The sequence below is a fragment of the Pteronotus mesoamericanus genome, unplaced genomic scaffold (assembly GCF_021234165.1).
Source record: "Pteronotus mesoamericanus isolate MK-2021 breed Mesoamerican mustached bat unplaced genomic scaffold, CSHL_Meso_final contig_78, whole genome shotgun sequence".
Classification (NCBI taxonomy): domain Eukaryota; kingdom Metazoa; phylum Chordata; class Mammalia; order Chiroptera; family Mormoopidae; genus Pteronotus; species Pteronotus mesoamericanus.
Window position 1 is genome coordinate 28786289 of NW_026555258.1, and position 18462 is coordinate 28804750.

At 47.5% G+C, this 18462-nt stretch overlaps 1 protein-coding gene across 1 annotated transcript in view; it reads right to left on the reverse strand.

Annotated features, from left to right (window-relative positions):
* Positions 1-18462, reverse strand: part of CCDC180 (coiled-coil domain containing 180) — a 52097-nt gene that overhangs the window by 13150 nt on the left and 20485 nt on the right. The window contains 13 exon segments of the mRNA XM_054584956.1: positions 1571-1695; positions 1697-1820; positions 2121-2293; positions 3946-4065; positions 5935-6033; positions 6982-7098; positions 7282-7426; positions 8150-8296; positions 9215-9395; positions 10960-11135; positions 14742-14968; positions 16264-16730; positions 16860-16899. Of these exon segments, the coding sequence (XP_054440931.1) occupies positions 1571-1695; positions 1697-1820; positions 2121-2293; positions 3946-4065; positions 5935-6033; positions 6982-7098; positions 7282-7426; positions 8150-8296; positions 9215-9395; positions 10960-11135; positions 14742-14968; positions 16264-16730; positions 16860-16899 (2141 nt within the window).

An 18462-nucleotide genomic window follows, 5' to 3' on the forward strand; every position in this document is an offset into this window, starting at 1 on the left:
TGTGGGGATGAGCCTCTACCGCTAAAACCCACCCAAGGCCACTCAGAAGGGGGAAGGGGGAGAGGGGCTCGGGCCTAAAAATTTGTATCCTTGCTAACCTCTGGTGAGCCCCCAAAGGCAAATAGATAGAGCCACATGGAGGGTGGCCAGATTTTCAAATAAAAATACAATGTGCCCAGTTAAACTTGAATTTCATATGAACAACAAGTAATTTTTTCAGGGTAAGTATGTGTCATGCCGTATTTGGGACATACTTACATTAAAAATATTCTGTGTCATTTATCTAAAATTCAAATTTAACCGTGCATCCTGAATTTTAGTCTGGCAGTGTGAGCAACATGAATTTCATTTTGCAGCCTCTGAGAGGCCGAATATACAAATGGACAATGGCTGGATCACATATAAATACAAAAGTCTGACCTGCAACCTGCAGTAGCCTGCCAGAGAAACCAGCTCCTTATTACAGTAAACAACTTGGGAAGCCAGCCTGTTGTCAGGCTTGCAAGAAACCGGTGGTTATCCCAGTGACAATTCAGAAAGCTAAACAATAATGTCTGTAATAATTGGCCCCCAAAGGACCAGGAATTGATTAATAAGTGACAGCTTTCTCAAGTTTTGTCCCTGTTTCCAACTTAGGACCAACAAGAGAAAACCAAATATGCTCCCCTAACCAATCACAAAAGATGTCCTGCTGCTGGTTTGCCACGCCCCCTCTTCCTGCTTCCTGTGCCAACAGCCTCCCATTGGGTGTGCCCAAAGGCCTCCCTTTTCTCCACTATAAAGCTTTCCTATTCCTCTGTCTGCCTTTGATCCTCCGCCAAAATGCAAGTGATATGGTTGACTCCCATGCTATAGTGAGCTCTGAATAAATAGCCTTTGCTTTTCTCATTTGGTTGGTCTTTGCTCATTTCCACATTGCAGATGGCAGGACTGTTTAAAAAGACCTTAAGAGGTAGACAAAGCAGTAGTTTCCTCACTGCCACTTCCTCAAACCTAGGAATTAAACCACTTCAACAAAGGCTCACAGAAGACCAAGACAGATGGCTCAGCCATGTGGCTTCCGTTATCCACATTCTGTAAAATCCATGTGGAGTGTTAACCACACTCCCTGAGCCATGAGTCTAATCACCCCAATGGGGCACAGTGGGCAGAGCACATGGTTGCATCCAGGAGAAATGCAGAGGCCCAAGGTTCCTCCTATGGCTCTGTGATGTCATCCAAGGAAAGCAATCTGCAGGGTCCCTCTTTCTGATCAAGATGACGTGTCGAAAGGTAGGAGGGCTTGGATCCACCAGCCATCACCATGGGAAACCACTGAGCTTTTAGAAGGTTCTCAAAGTGGGAGGCCTATGTGAGCCGAGTCACTCTGCAAGAATGAGTGCAGATATGACCCAAGCCAGCATCAGAGCCAGGCCCTCACTGGGTCCCTTGGAGTCCCAGAGCTGCGAGCACAAGCAGCACATTCTGAGGACGGACTTTGGTAAAGAAACAGGGTGATCTCTGGCCTCCGTTTAGGGAGACAAGGTACGGGTCAGGGAAGGGGAGATCCCAGGCAGCCCAGCATCCTTACCTCCCTGATGAGGTGACATTGCCACCGCACAAGGGCTTCACAGGGTGTTCTCCTTGATTCCGGTGTCGCTTCAAGCCTTTGGGTGGCAATTGCCCAGAACAAGAGCAGAGGACCCGAGGTGAGGATGGGCCAGGCAGCACCATTGGCTTCCCTACCACCAGTGCCCTGAGATTCACAGTCCTCTTTGCCTCTACCTGTCTGTGATCGAATTTTCTCACATGAGGGAGTTGAGAATTTTGAGTCCTGAAGTCTGAAACCAAAGGAAAGGATGTGAGGTTTACCCAGCGACCATGGGGACAGCTCAAGCCAGGTCCTAAGCACCCTCGCCAGTTAGCACACAACACCATGTGACTCCACCCTACCATGAGACACGACACATTTTAGAGGAGGAAACTGAGACTCTGAGAGGAGAGGTCCCTTGCTCAAGATCACAGGCTTTCAGGAGTGGGCTCACATTAGAACCCAGTGTGTGGGACCCCAAAGCCAGTGCCTGAGGGCTCATGGCATGGGCCATGGTGGCAGTGCCCCCATGCACCCCAGGACCACTCACTGCAGGATCTTCTTGACCACCTCGATAGCTGGGTCTTCAATCATTGGCTTCCCCATGCGGCTTGGATGGGCCAAGGACTCGGGGGTGACTCCATGTGTCTTGGCCTCCTCTTCAAGGGCTTCTGAAGACACCAGGATTTCACTCTCTATCTCCAGGTCAGTCAGCACATTGTCCTGCAGGCCAGAGAGAAGGGCCCAAGAGTGTGGGCCCAGCCTAGGTGCCAGGGAGTCAGACAGGCTGGGTCCACATTCCAGCACCACTTTGCTCAGGTGCTGTGGCTGGAGGCCAGCTGCCGGACCTCTTTGAGCCTCTATATTCCCTTCTATAAAATGGTAATGCTCATATCTCCTTTAGAGGGCCATTCATTCACTCATGCATGCATGTCAACCTTCAAAAATGTTTCCTGCATTCCTGTTCTCTGCAAGGCTCTGCCTGGGTCCCAGGACATGGGGTGAAGAGGTCACATGTGACCCTTGTCCTCATGGACCTTACAGTCTAGGCAGAGACAGACATTTAATATGTGCATCTACAAATAAATGCTTGGTCACAACAGGGACCAGTCCTGTAAAGGGAAAGTTCCAGGGTCCTCTACGAGACTGAGGGCCAGGCACCTGTAAGACTGGCCTGGGACCAATGGGCAAGTGAATGAATGCATGCATGAATGAGTGAGTGGCCGACTCCTCCTCGAGTTGGACCTGAGAGAAGGGGTCAGAGGGGCGACCTACGATGGGCCCTTGGTCAGGCAGTTCCCTATTTTATTCTGCATTGGGACTCAGCAGTGGACTGTGAGAGGGAGGGACCCCAGCTGGACTCCAAGCCCCACCTCGTCAGGCACAGTAGGGGTGGTGCAATGGAGGCTCAGCGCTGGTGGCTTGGTGGGAAGAGCCTCCCCACAGAAGGAAAGGCTGGTTCAGAACATGGCCGCGGGAGGCAGGGCCTGCAGATGACCAGAGCAGTACCTGAGGGGTCCCATGTACGTTGCCATTGGTTCTATGACACCCTCCTCCATCACCTGAAGTTGGTGGAGAGTCTCTGAGGCTCAAACCCTGGAATAGGGGGTTGAGCATGGGCTGAGGGGGTTAAGGCTCTTTTGCCCTCTAGGGGCACAGTCGAGGGGAGATAGAGACCTTGCTGCATGGTCTGTGGGTTCATGGGGAAAGCTGAGGTGCCTCTGGGGCCGGGATACCCCAACCAGTCCAGGGGTGGGAGAAGGCTCAGGGCAAAGTGACATCTTAGGGGAACCAGAGAAAGGAAGAGGCCGTGGAGGGTGGACTGCAGAGGCTGCTGCATAGGTCTGATGAAAGGGTCTGGATTTCGCCCAGAGGGCAGGAGAGTGACGCGATCAGGCTGGCCTTTTCTAGTGCTGGGTCTGGCTGCAGCTCAGGGAGCGGCACGTGGAAGATAGTAAGAAGATAAGGGCAGCCAGGTGGGCAATGGACCGGGGCCCTGGATGAGGTGGTGGGGGTAGGTAAGGAGAAGCTGGTGGCTGCTCATGGGTGTGGGTGGGAAGGGAGAGGCTGAGAGGTGAGGCTGCACTGAGAGCTGGTGGGCGGGGTGAGCCGAGGGCGCTGGTGGGGAGAGGAGGTGGAGCCAGCAGCTGAGGGGTCTCCTGAGAGGCCAAAGTAGGGAAGTGGCCCATTTTGGACTTGAGCCCAGATCTGACCCACAGCTTGCAGTCTTTCCAAGGCACCCCAGCAGGCCTGATGCCCAGCAGGGATCCGGGAACCCCCTCTTCCCTTGGGCTCTGCTGAGCCCTGCACGTGTCCTCAGGGCCCAGACCCAGGAGCTCACCCACCCGTTGCCGTCACCCCAGTCCGTTCCTTACAGTAAAATCCACTTGAGTCGTGGACACTCTATCCTGCCCACAGTTGAGGTATTGAATCCTCTGGTTCAGTTTTTCTTTCCAAGTTTGGACAGAGCCACGCACATCTTCTGTGGTCACTACCTAGCGAGAACACGGAACAAGAAAGCCACAGGAAGCAGGCTGCGGGAGGGCGAGCTGATTCCATCCGAATCTCGGGAATGGGGGCTGGCTGGCGAGGGTGCCTCTTGGTTTGATGGGGGCCCCTCATTGCAGGGAGGCCCTGGGGGAGTGGGAACACCAGGGTGACTCTTTTACGCCGCTGCACTGAGACAGCGGATCCTTCAGTTAATGAGGCATCTGGAGTTCTAGTCCCGGTTCTACAGGTTTATTCTAGGTAAATGATTTAAGCATACTTGACTTGCCCTAGCCAATGTGGCTCAGGGGATTGCGTGCTGGTCTGTGAACCAAAAGGTCGCCAGTTCAGCCCAGTCAGGGCACATGCCTGGATTGTGGGCCAGGTCCTTAGGTGGGGGGATACAAGAGGCAGCCAGTAGATGTATCTCTAGCACATTAATGTTTATTGCTCTCTCTTTCTCCCTCCCTTCCCCTCTCTCTAAAAGTAAATAGAGAAAATCTGTTTAAAAAAGTTTTTAAAAAAAGAAACATACTTGACTCAGTCTCCTCATCTGTATGATGAGGCAAAGAACACTACCTAGGGTTTCTTCCAGCTGTAACATTCTACATTCAGGAGGAAATGTCTGGCCCGAGATGGTGAGGGTATGTAAGAGTGACATGACCACAGCTTCTCCAGAAGGGTTCTCATGACAACGTCAAGTGCACACACCCCTGCAGCAGCTATCCCACTGCCCACGCCCCACGGGTGGGCAGGAAAGCACTGTGAGTAGGTTCACCTTGACCACACTTCCCATATATCACTCGGCAGTGCTCACACATTGCTCCCTGAATCGTCCACTGACCTATTAGATGACCCAGGCCAGGAGCGCCTTGGCCTCTTCCACTTCCTTCATTTCCAATGCCCCTTCTCCCTTCCACTCAGCTCTGGAATTGGAACGTTTCTCTGCTGGCACCTTATCCAGGCCACTATTCTCTCTGCCTCAGTCCTGGTGCCCTGCCTCTCTCTGACCTACCTCCCTGCCTTTCTGTACCCAGCAGCCAGACAGCCCTGCTCAAAGTGGCCCTGAGCACACAGCCCAGGCTGTGCCATCCCTGGTCCCCACAGCCTTCGCATGCACCTGATGCGTCTCTCCCATCTCCTGATAGCTGCTCTGCCTAAGTGTCCAACCGGTGTCTTCCATCAACAAGAGGATTGTCTGCTCACCCAAGCTCGTGCTCCCCCAGAGGCTGTGCAAACCCCTGGCACCCCGCCTAGCCCCCCTGACACCACCAGAAGAGCAAAGAAACTGGGGGAGGTCGGGAGGCGAGGAAATGTGGGAGAGCAAATGTTTCTGCCCTGGAGAGGCAGAGCTGTGCCTAACGCCCCCCATTGGAAGGGGTCAGAGCAGATTGACCAGTTTTCCCTGCTCTGCAGGGGATGTGTGGAAACATCTGCACAAAATCGCAGCGGTCACAAGGGGCTCTGCAGGAAATGAGAACAAGAGTAATATGCATTCTCCACTCTATGCTTCGTGGAGGTTGGGACTTTTTGCAAGAAGCATGTGTTCCTGTGCAAGAAAAAACAATAAAGATAGAAGAATAAATGACCTCTACTGCTAATAACAATGAAACCTTAACTCAATCACAGAAATGGAAGAGAAGAAACTCTCTGACTGGACCCTAGCTGCCTGCCTGGGAGGCCCTGGGGTTTGGGAGAAATGGCAGGCTTTGCTTTTCTTCCTTAATTCCATGGAATAAAACAGGGGTTAGTAGGAAAGCTCAGAGGCCCCTCGGTGCTGAAGAAGTCTTGACCACGGATGTAAGTTTATTCCCAGTTTACGATTCTAGCGTGAAGAATTTTTACCATTTGTAGCTTAGCATCTACTGAGCACGTACCTTTTTATCTCCCCTTGAGTTTCGATACATTTCTACTTTGCTTTGAAGCCGTTCCAGAGAAGAATTTAATCCATCTGCTTGTGAATTGGATTTTGCCACCTAGAAAAACCAGAGGTTCCAAGATTGGTTTCTAGAATACCTATTTTGATCAGGAAAATGTTCAGCAAAACATGTAATCTCAGAGATGAATTAAATACTGGAAAAATGAAATCAGGAGGGGAAAATGAACGATCTCATAAAAAACCTGATCAATATAAATTTAAAAGATTTTCTTTAAACTGTTAAATAAATAAACGTTAAAAATAAAATCGGTGACTCACAGAACTTGTTGAAGGTATAGGTATGTTTCTAGGAATTTACCCATTTCTTATAGGTTATCCAGTTTGTTGGCATATAATTGGTCATAGTTGTCTCTTAGGATCCTTTGCATTTCTGTGGTATCAGGGGTAATGGCTTCTTTTATTTCTGATTTTATTTAAGTATTGTCTCTCTTTTTCTTAGTCTTGCTAAAGGTTTATCAATTTTATTTATCTTCAGACATGAGCTCTTAGCTTCATTGATCTTTTCTATTTTTTTTCCTAGTCTCTATTTTATTTATTTCTGATCTACCTTTATTTCCTTCATTCTGCTAACTTTGGGTATAGTTTGTTCTTTTTTTTTTAGTTCCCTGAGGTGTACAGTTAGGTTGTTTATTTGAGATTTTTGACTTGGATTCACATTTCAGCGACACCATGTAAGAGCTCTGTGTTCTTGACTAAGTCACTTTGTGTGTATCTTTATCTCTAAAATGGGGATCAAAATCTGTACTTGCTTTACACAGTTCCTGTGAGGACTAACATAGCTAATCAAAATAAGTCGGTTAGCAGGACACATGGAGCATAAGAACTCAGTGAACATGAGAAGACATGACAATTTAATCTGTCATCCTGGCTGGAGTGCAAGCCCCGCAAGGCAGAGTCCACGCTGGTGCCCCCAGCGTCCAGGACAGCACCGGCATGCAGCTGTGTGTGATAAATTCCCTCCAGGTAAGGAATTAGTCTGTCCTACCTCACACTTGATTTTCACTTGCAGATTTGTCAGCAGACGCTGGATTTTCTCTAAGAAAATAAGGTCCACAGACAGGTTATGGAATTTACTTTCAAACTTGTTGATGAAATCATTGGCCTATAAAGAAATACAAAAAGTAAAGGAGGGGGACTTAATTGGGAACTTTTGAGCTTTGGAAGCAGAGGTGTACAGGTGTACAGGCTGAACTAATGGTTGGAAAGGGGGCGAGACTGGCCCTGTTGATCTTGTAACCAGGTGTCCTGAGAGCCTGGCTAAAGGTCAAGGGTGCGGCTCACCCACCTGGTCCAGGTAGTCGTTCTCCATCTTCTCCATGTTGATCATGATAGAGCTTTCAACAAACTCTATCCGGGCAGCTTCCTTATCTAGTCGGTTACATAGTGACTCAATTTCTTCAGAAGAAAAGTTGCCTCCCTCTGAAAACAATCTGGAAATAATTTGGGGGAAATAGAAACCACTGATCAGACCCGATACTTTCCATTCATCCCAAACACTGTGGTTGATAAGGCTTTAGATTAAAAGTACAAAATCAAGGTTAAATGAATTTTGTACTTTGTTTTTTGTACAATTGGCCTATAAAATTTTGTACAATTTTATTTTTAACCTACAAGGTTAAACCAGGTAGGTCAAAGACAGAAACAGGAAAACAACCCAAATGTCCATCGAGGGATGAATGGATACACGAAACGCAGTATACATGCACAATGGAATCATATTCAGCCTGAAAAAGGAATGAACTCTGACACATGCTGCAATGTGCATGAATGTTGAAGACATTGTGCAAAGAGACATTAGGCAGACGTGCAAAGGACCAATGCTGTGCGATTCCACTTGCAACGAGGTACCTAGAGTAGTCAGATTCATAGAGGCGGAGAACAGAACGGTGGCCGCCAGGGGCGGAGGGAGAGGAGAAGGGGGGTTAGTGTTTAACGGGTGCTGGGTTTCAGTTTGCAAAGATGAGAAAGTTCTGATGATGGATGGTGGTGAGGATGGCACCACACTGTGAATGACTTACTGCCACTGAAAAGGGTTAAAATGGGTAATTTTACGTTATGTACATTTTGTCACAATAAAAAAGTAAGGGGGACGTGAGCAGTTCTCATGAGAAAATGCCTGGTGGCCCACAGGAGCCCAGGAGGCTGGTTCCCACCTGCAGTGCTTGATGAACTCGATGTTGGTATAACGAAGCTTGCCCAGGCTCTCCTCCAGGTACTGGCGGAAGCTGCGCAGGGACACCTGGATGACATCAACGTAGCTAAGCAGCTCCTGGTGCAGTGTGCTGCTGAGAGTGGCCAGCCTGGGGGACACGGGAGGGGCAGGGTGGTGACCTGGGCGTGGCAGGGCAACCTGGAAGGCTGCTTGAGCTCTACCGCCAATGCCCAGCTGTGGAGCCACCAGAACCACTGCCTGTCTTCTCTGGGTAGAAAAAGAGGCATTCGGAGGAAGTTCAAAATGCCAGCGAGTGCAGGACACAGTATGGAACGGTCAGCGTGCGGGATGAGAGGGCACTTCTCTCTTCCCTCTGGAATTCCCACTAAATTGGTAGAAGAATCCCCAGGTCCTTCTGGATCTCATCCTCCCTCCAGCTCGCTCGCTCTGACTCCCAGCAACGTAGCTCCTGCTCCCTCGTGCTCTCCTCAAAGACTCCTCCCCTGTTACCTGACTGAGGCCTCCCTGAGCACACAAGAGCCTCCATTGCAAACCTCTGAATGACCTTCCTGGAAGCCCTTGCTCTGCCCTGAGCACATGCCTACCCAGAGCTGGGCCAGTGCCCCTTCCTGATCTTCCTGAGGGGGGAGAATTCTGCCCCCTCCTCACCTTCCTCCATCCCAGGCCCAGGGGTGTCCTGCAGGGAAACTCCTCCTGATCACCCCAGATGGAAGAGGTCTTTCCCACCATGGACATTTCTGGGCACGCCATTTGCATCCCTGCACTCTGACCACGAGCATCCTTTTTTCTCTCTGGCTGCTCACCCACCCCCAGCCCCAGCCCCAGCCTCGGCCTCAGCCCTCAGCCCCCAGCCCCCAGCCCCCAGCCCCCAGGGAGATGTTTCACACAGTTGGAGTCTGACTCTCATGAAGAGGTGAACTGAAAAGAGAAGTTTGCTCTAGGTCTGGAAAACCCCCTCTTTTACCCACCAGGGAGGGACCACTCCTTTGAGAGCAGCCACCTGGCTGGGTTCTAGGACCACAAGGTCAGGGTGGGGGACCCTTACTTCTGGCTCTTGGTGGCATTCAGGAAGACGTGTTCCATGTCGTAAATTTTGCGGCGGAAGTTTTCAGATTTCATGTTTTGCTCCTCTTGGAACTGGGAGAACATCAGCTTCTCCTTCCTCAGCGCCTCTACCACCCCAGCGCAGTGGCTGTCCACACGCTCTTGATGAAGCAAGAGCTCGGCTGAAAAGGATGAGGGGAGCTGAGGTCCTCTGGATCCAGAGTCGCCTCAGGACACTCCTTTCCTGGGCCAGCTGCAGAGCAGGGACCGTTCAGGCCAACGTTCCTCGTTCTGTTCCGCAGCCCTCACAAGAGCTCGGCCTACCAATAGGCCTGATCTCAGGGAGGCCAACCTGAGACTGCTCCAAGGCCTCTCACTGGAGAGGAGGCTCTGCCCAGCTGTGGGGCGGGGAGGTCTCTGCTGGTGGAGACACCCTGCGTGCAGCTGAAGGGAACACGGTAAGGGAGGAGGAGTCCCAGGGAGCAACCTGGGAGCAGGTGGGATGGAGGCAAGATGTTGGGGAGGGCAGGGATCTCTGGAGAGGGTCTGGGAGAGAACGTCCAGCCCACAGCTGGGCAGCTGGGGCTTGTTTCTTTAGATCAGTGGCTACTCATTTCCAATGAGCCTGAATTCCAACAGGCTTCTAAGGTATAGTAAAAAGGACCAGGATTTGGCTTCAAAAGCTGGCTCATGGTCCTTTAGAGTTAGCAGACAGCCCCAGTTCACCCTATCTGGTCTCCCTCCTGCTGGGCATGGTGAAAGTGCTGTGTGGTCTCTGCTCTATCAAAAAGGAGCGCTGTGACTCTGGAACATTGCTTCTCTGCCCTTGACTTCCACATTGTGTATTGGGCCATGGAGCCAGGGAAAGGGAAGGAAACCAGGCTTCAGAAAGCATCTTTATTTATATGTATAGTTAATGTACATTTTCCAGATGAAGACAATGAGGTCCCAAAAGTCAAGCAGGTCTCCTTAGGCCACAGACACTGGGACTCCAGGCCAGGTTGCCTGATTCCACAACCATTTCAGAGCCCCCGGTATAGGAGGCTGGGTGGGATCATGTGGGGACTGCCTGCGAGCTCTAAAGGTCTATGATGCAGCTTGAAGTGTAACACAAATGAAAACCTAACAGGGGTCATTGCAGGATCCAACTAAAAGTGTGCCCCCTCCCATTAATGGAGCCCTCTGCCTAAGAAAGAAGACACCTCTTCTTAAGTGTTATAAATTGTACTCTGAAATTAATGGCCACCACTTTTGGAGGCTGTGACTTGTACCAGGCGCTCATGATTCCTGACTGTACCACTACCACCAACATCCCCTGCAGATGAGAGATGGATCAGAGAAGTTGGGTCATCTGCCCAGGGTCACACAGCTGCAGTGGTGGAGCCTGATAGCTCTGATTCCTGAGCCACGCGTTTGCCTCTAAAGCATCTGCCAGGCAGGTATGTATCTGACAGGTATGTGGACAGAGGTGGGATCCACACAGCTAAAAAAGGACAATACTTGTCATCTCAGTATCTAATGCCTTTAAATTTTTTTATTTTTTTTTAAAATCTTGAACGAGTACTCTGAGTACTACCTTCTCTGCCACCCTGGGCAGTGCAAACCTGTGCACACATCTTCCGCGGTGTGATAGCAGCAAGATAAATGTCGTGTGATGCAAACTGGGGCAGCTAATGAATGTGGAGCTGTGGTGGCACAAACACCAGGGGTCTGGGGCAGAGCAGCCTCCCCAGGCAGGCTCTGTACCTGCCCTGACATTGTGGATGTCCTCTTCAATGCGCTGGGCTCTTGGCTTGTGCAGACGCAGACGCAGCTCCAGTTCGGACTCCAGCTCATCAATCTTGGTGGCAACAATGGCCCGGACACTGAGAGCACACTGGTCAAACCACTCCTCTAAGTGTTGAAAGAAGCCAGCTCGAAGTCTGAGGGAGAGACCAGTGAGCGTCAGTCTGCCTGCAATCGTGCCAACGAGAGATCTTTCCATGTTGATAAAGTTCGTTGCCCTTTCGCTCCTTCTCCCTTATTTTACTTCTCGTCTGCACTGCATTTTTTGGGCTGGGTCTGGGTGGTCTGGGTGGACCACTATTCTCTAACCATATCCCTGCTGGAAGATACTGGGTAGTTTTCAAACATTTGTTCTTACAAAGGAGGCTACAGTGAAAAACGCTGTACACATGTCGAGTACATGTAGGAGCATTTCTATAGGATAAATTTCCTGAACTGGAAGTGTCAAATCAAAGGCTAAAATACATGTGTGATTCTTGAAGATGCAACCAAAGTGCTTCTATTGCAAGTAACTTGAACTCCTGGAAGCAGCGAGGAATAATTCCTACTTCTCCATAGTTTCAGAATATACTATCATGCTTTTAAATTTGACAGTGTTGTCATTTTATGATTGAGATTGAGTGTGTTTTCATTTGTTGAAGATTATTTAATTTCTTTTTCTTCACACTATCCATTACTTTCTTTTGCCCATTCCTCTACTCTGTAACTGCTTTTTTTTTCTTAGCAATCTCTTTATACAGGAGCTCTCTGCATATTGCGAACAGGAGGTCTTTTGACCGTGATATGAATCGCAAATTTTTGCTCAGCTTATCATTTCTTCCCTTTTAAAATTTTTGTACTGTTAAGATGTCAGTTCTCCCCAAATTTGCCTTTAGATTCAATGAGATAACAAAAAAATTTTTTCAGCAGATGTCTCCTTATAGAAACTGATGAGCTGATTTCACATTGATATAGAAATACCAGTGTTCAAGGATAGTCAAGACAGTCTTGGAGAAGACCAGATTTGGAAGACTTATACTTTGAGATATTAAAGCTTAGTGTAAAGATACGGTCATCAGGCAAAGTGAGGTGATTCTGCAGACAGACACACAGAGCAACAGGAAGAGGCACCGCAGAGCCGCGGGGACTGGAGAGTGTTCTCGAATAGCCTGGGGTATTCGAGATAGCAGGGTATCCATACAGGGAAGAAATGAATGCTGACTCCTACCTTTCCCCATAAACAAAAATCAATTCCACATGGATTTTATATCTAGATGTGGATGTTTAGAACAATAACACTTGTAGCAGAGAATGCAGGACAATATTTTCATGACTTGGGGGCAAGCAAAGATTTCTTAGAACACAAATTGCATTAACCCTTATAGAAAAATTGCTGATTAGCACATGACTACAAATTAGAATTTCTGCTCTTCAAAAGACACCTTTAAAGGAGTTAAAAAGGTAGGCACAGAGAAGGAATGAATATTTGCCATGTATTTCTCTGAAAAAAACCTCATGTCTAGGGGAGGTGACTAACTCATATGAATCAATGAGAGAAAAGATCCAGCAGAGGGAAAAATAAAAAGGGCAAAGAATTTGAAGATAAAATAACCAAATGGCCAAAAAGTATATGAAAAATGTTCACAACATCATTACTCATCAGAAAAATTCAAAATAAAATCACAACGAAGCACCACTACACAGATACCAAAATAGCTGAAATAAAAACTGCTGATAATACCAAGTACCACTGAGGATATGGGGCAAGTGGAACTCTCTCACACACTGTTGTAAACTGTTAAACCACTTTTGAAAACTCTTGGTAGTATCTTGGGGTTGTATCCTCTCAAGATGGACACACATATAACTCTATGTTCCAACAATTTCACCCTTAGTTATATATCTAACAGAAATGTGTGTGTGTGTGTGTGTGTGTGTGTTCACCAAGAGACTTGTACATAAAAGAATGTTCAGAGTGGCATTGTTGGTATATCTCCAAATGGGAAACAACCCACACATGCATCACTAGTAGAATGGATAAATAAAATACTATACAGAAATAAAAAATGAGCTACAGCAATATTAAAAAATATTTATGAACCTTACAAACATAATGAAAAAAGCCTGACATAAACAGTACATTCTGTATGATTCCATTTCGATAAAGTTCAAAAACCAGCAAAACTAATTCAGAAGTTAGAATATTTGTTATCCTTGGGGAAGAGAGGGCAGTGACTTGGGACAGGTGCATGAGGGGAACCCCTGGAGAGCTGGTAATGCTCCACTTCTTGTGGGTACTCGTTACCAGGTGCATTCCCTCTGGATAATTCATTGAGCTATACACTCATGATTTTTGTACTTTTTGATATGTATGTTGTCCTGCAACATGCAAATGCAATCATCTAAACACAGAACTCTTTTTATGGTTAGTCCCAAGGTCAGATGGCATGGTGTTTGTTCAACATTCTGGAATTAACAGGGTCTAAATTCATACCATGGATCTAACCATTTTCTATCTCAGAGATCTTATCCAAGTTACTAACTCTCTGAGGTTCAGTTTCTTCATCTGTAAAATGGGCTAATTATTATACCCCTCCTATAATTATTGAAAGTATTAAATCCTCTCAATAAATATTAGCTCTTGCGGTGGTTCTTGCTTTTCTTTGTTTTATGGCCTACGGAGAGGACAAAGAACTGTGATAGAGGAAGGAGAGGATGAGGTTCAAATAAAGAGACATTTCCAAGATAAAAAGATGCTGAGGTGAAGGAGAAAAGAGTACCAAGGCCTGACTTCTTCTATTTCCTGCGCATGTATAAACATGGGAGGTAGACTAAGCAGGTAATCTCTAACTGCTTAGTCTTAGCTGTAGCTTTGTAGAGTCAAGAGGGCAATGGAAATGCTGTCCTAAAGCCAAACACAAGTTTCCATGTTTGGTCCAAATTCAGACATGAAGGCCAGGAAACTTGGGAGTTAGGGGAGGTAAATTCTTGATGGTAGAATTATGGGTCATTTCTATATTCATTGTACTTTTTTCAATTTTCTAATTTTCTGCAATATACTTGTCACATAATCAAACCACATACCATACTGATATACTCATACCTATGGTCTACATCTATAAATTTTTTAAAAAACTTAGAAACCCGATGATTACTGATGGGGCATGATCTACAACCCAGAAATATCTTGTAGATAAAACACTGTTGTAGGTACAAGGCCCAAGAGAGGAAGGCAACCCGGGACAGGCTGAGGGGTCATTCACACAGAGAATTATCTGTGACTGCAAATAGTTCCAGGACATTTCTATTTATTTATTGTGTTTCTCATCTCTGCCTTCAGTTGTACATTTCCTTTTTAAAAAAAAATTTTTATCCTCATTCAAGGACTTTTTTTTCATTGCTTTTTTATTTTTTATTTTTTTTGAGAGAGAGAGAGAGAGGAAGGAAGAGAAACATCGATGTGAGAGAGAAGCATTGATTGTTGCCTCCTATTTGCACCCAGACTGAGAATCATATATGCTTGGACTGGGGACCATTCATGCCCAGACAAAGGACTGAATCCACAACCTAAGTATGTGCCCTGATCAAGAATCAAACCCGCAACCCTTCAATTATGGGATGATGCTCTAACCACCTGAGCCATAACAGCCTGGGCTATACATTTCCTTTTACCAGCTGAAATTAGTCCATTTTTTATTAAAATATTTCACCATGTTAATAAAACTCAGGACAAAAGAGTGAGAATAAAAGGGTTTCCTACTCACTGTTTCTTAATTTCTGTAACTAGTGTGGACGGAATTATTACTTGTTCCAGCAACTTGGCATTGGAAGTGTTGAGGAGAGTGGCCGAAAGGTTGGACTGGGGCTTCTCGCAATCCTCTTCTTCTTGTTCCAGGGGTAGGAAGACAAAGTAAGTGTTCCCGCTGGAGACTGTGAAGGACTCCATGTCCTCATAGGATGCAGAATCCAGACTCTCTTCCTGGGCTTTGAACTAAGCAGAAAACAAGACTTTAGACTTAATAGCTTCAAACAGACTTGGGGATCCCAACGACAGGCTCCTTGACATCTGAGGTTGTAAAGCTGTGAGCCGAATCTTGCCTGTAGTTATTGTCCCCGCTCCCACCCCCCACCCCCCACCCAGTGCTTTTAAAATCGGGAGATTTCACATATAGTCTGGATCTTGGATTTCTCTTAAAAGTCAGAGAATCTGGCAATTCTGAGCCTACATTCCCTCATGGTGTTGTTGGTTGGAGCTGAGTAATGACTGCACAGTTGCCGTAGACTGAATGTTGGATGTCCTCCCAAAATTCATATTCCCAGTGTATTGCTATTGGAGGTGAGCCTTTAGAAAGTGAATAGGTCATGAAGCAGAGCCCTCATGAATGGGACTAGTGTCCTTATAAGATAGACCCCAGAGGGCTCCCCTGCCCCTTCTACTATGTGACGGAACAGTGAGGAGATGGCCGTGTATAAACCAGGAAGTGGGCCCTCAACAGACACCGAATCTGCTGGTGCCTTGGTCTTGGATTTACCAGTCTCCAGAACTGTGAGCAAAAACTTCTGTCGTTATAAGCTGCCCAGTTTATGCTGTTCTGTTACAGCAGCTGGAATGAACCAAGACAATACTCACTACCACACTTGTCACCATTTTACAATTGGTCTCTAGCTCTGTCTTCGATTCCATGCCTGTGGGCATTTGAGTGTGAGATTCCTGCTCAGAAAGAAGTCTCATGTGACAATTCTTCTACAGCAATACAGGAAAAGAGTCTTTTGCAATTTCATGATTATGAAATTCAAGTTACTGTTCTGTGAGTTGGAATGTGTTGGACGAGACTTAGTAACATGAGAGTTACTTCCCTGCACTCTAAGGAAAGCCCTGTCTGCCAACTAGGAGATAAGTCATTTGTTTTCCACATGAGCATGAGAATGGGAATGGGAATGGGAATGAGAATGGGAAGAAAGAAGGACTAGAGAGGCTAAGTTGATCTAGACAATAAAGAGAAGCTGGGGAAGAGAGAGGATGAGAAAAGAATGAGGAAAGCCATGTGAGTTCAGAGTAGATTGTAGGATGGGATGTGAGAAGAGGAAGGAGAATTTTAAAAAGCTTTGCTGTGAGATAAGAATTGGATCCCTGTTGACACAAATAAAAGGTGTGCATACCTTTGTCATTCTTCATATGTACCCCAAGAGAGACTGAACTATTGGTGACTTAAGCTTGTATTAATGATACGCAGAGTGAACATAGCACGCTTTCCTTTACCAAAGGATAATCCATTGCTGACCTACCTCAAATGTAAGTAAATTATCATATTCTTCCTTTTCCTCCTCTCCCTTGTCTTCTTCTTTCTCCTTCTCTTCTTCTTTCTCCTCCTTTTCTTCCTTCTCCTTCTCCTCCTCCTGCACCTCCTCCTCTTTCTTCTCTTCCTTCTCCTTTTCTTGAACCATCACATTTTCCTGGGATGGTTTTAAGAAGCTGTCTCTTTCAACCTGCATTTCTTCTAATTCCTGAATAGAGTCCTCTCTGGGCTCACCCGTCTCTTCACTCAGTATGGATTTCACCTGCTGGCCTACTCTCACCTCTTCAATCATGAAGGACTCAATGTCTTGAGATTTTTCTTCTTCCATTTCTTCTGCTGGCCTGGGGGAACTTGTGCTTCCACTTATGCTTCCCTCACTTTTGCTCATTTCCACATTAGCCCTTTGCTTCCTCCTCAGTTTTCTAATTTTCTCCTGGAAATGCTTTTCACATCCTTCTGTTGAGGACCAAGCCCAAAGCATGAGGAAAGGCGGGTTACCAATGTAGCCTGAATTGGGTGTCCCCAGCCCCAGAATACACAGGAGTGGAGTCAGAGAGGATCAGACTTGATGTGCGAAGGGTTTACCTGGTTCCCTGAGTTTGAGAATGACTTCCCCATCCAAGTTCTGCAAGGAAAGAACACGGGACACTGAGGGAGCCATGGGGCCTTCCTCCAGGGCGTCACTTCTAAGGGCATCTCTTTTTTTTTAAGTAAGAAGACCTGCTTCCCGCTCCAATATCTAATGTAGCCATTTCACTGGGGTCATCAGGGTGTTCCCAATCCAGGGAATCCACTTTCCTTAATCCCAGGCAAACCCTTTCCTCCCACAGTGGGCATTAATAGCATCAAGTCTCATTCTGACACATTTTTGTTAATCATCTGGGGCAAAGGGCTAGAAAGTTGGAGGATTCAAACAAAGCGGCAGGAATCCACTGCACCCAGTTCATTCTGGGTTCACAGACTTACAGAATGAGCATGATTTAGGGGACCTGGGAGTCCTCTCGTTGATGCTACCAATTCCCTGGATGAAGTTATAGATTCAGTGTGCCATAGATAATGGTGTGGGCTGAGCGGTTTGCAGGTCTGGACTCGAACCCCAGCTCCTGATAAGCTGGGTCACCTTGGGCAAACCCCTTAAACCCTGTGGGGCTCCGTGTCCTCCCTCATGACAAGGAGACTATGACAATATCTATCCTTTAAGCCAGGCAGCCAGACTGATCTCACTCTCCTATAGCTTGAGCTTCACCTCACTGGAGGTGCCACAGGAGCACTGAGGAGCAATGGGAACAGTGACTCCTGCTGAGAGGAGGGATTCTCGGAGGAGGCAGGGAGGCCATGTGTATGGGAAAGCCTTGGCCAGGTTCACTGTCAATCACAAATATTTTCAGCTCTGGCCATGCTGGACTCTGGCTGGGTGTGCAGGAAAGAGCCAACCTCTCTGGGAGAATCAGATCAGGACATGCCAGACTCTTGTGCATTTACCTAGGGGCATTCATTTTTTTCTGAATTATGTGCAAGACACTGTGCTAAGGCCTTGCAATCCAAGTTGAATAAAAGTTGGTAAGGCACACCGGCCCTTCAGGAAACACCGTCAACAGGTGCTCTGAACTCCTGTGTTCGAAAGCAACCAACGTGCAAGCACACTCAGAGAGAGGAGAAGTGAGGGGGAGGAAGGCAATACGGGGGTCAGGCTTGGCGAATGGGGTCCTTATCACTGGCCGTGGCCTGGAAGATCGGGCGGGATCGCGCTGTGCGGAGACAGGCAGCGGCCAGCAGAGGAGCAGAGCGAGGGAGGCCAGGGGCAGGGGCACATGCAGGAAGAGCCAGGAGGGGGCTGAAGCAGGGACAGTCAAGGTGGGAGCCAGAGGCGGGGCCTCTGCGGTCATCTAGGGGCTGCAGGGTTGGGCAGGGCCTTGTGAGCAGGACAGTGGGTAGGTCAGAGCTGTATCTTAGGGGGTAATGTGGCCGTGGTGGGTTGGGCAAATGGACCATCTAAATTAATCTTTTTATTAGAACTCCATTCAAAACGGGAGGCCTGAGTTCTGAGCCCTTCAACCTCTTTTAATCCGAGGAAGAGGTGGTCTCTTTTAGAGATGCTTTCAGCTTTTTTCTCCTCAATGTCCTGACATAGATCCAACTTCACACAGGTTAGGGGAGGTGCTCGAAGTTGAAGCAAATCAGAACTAGA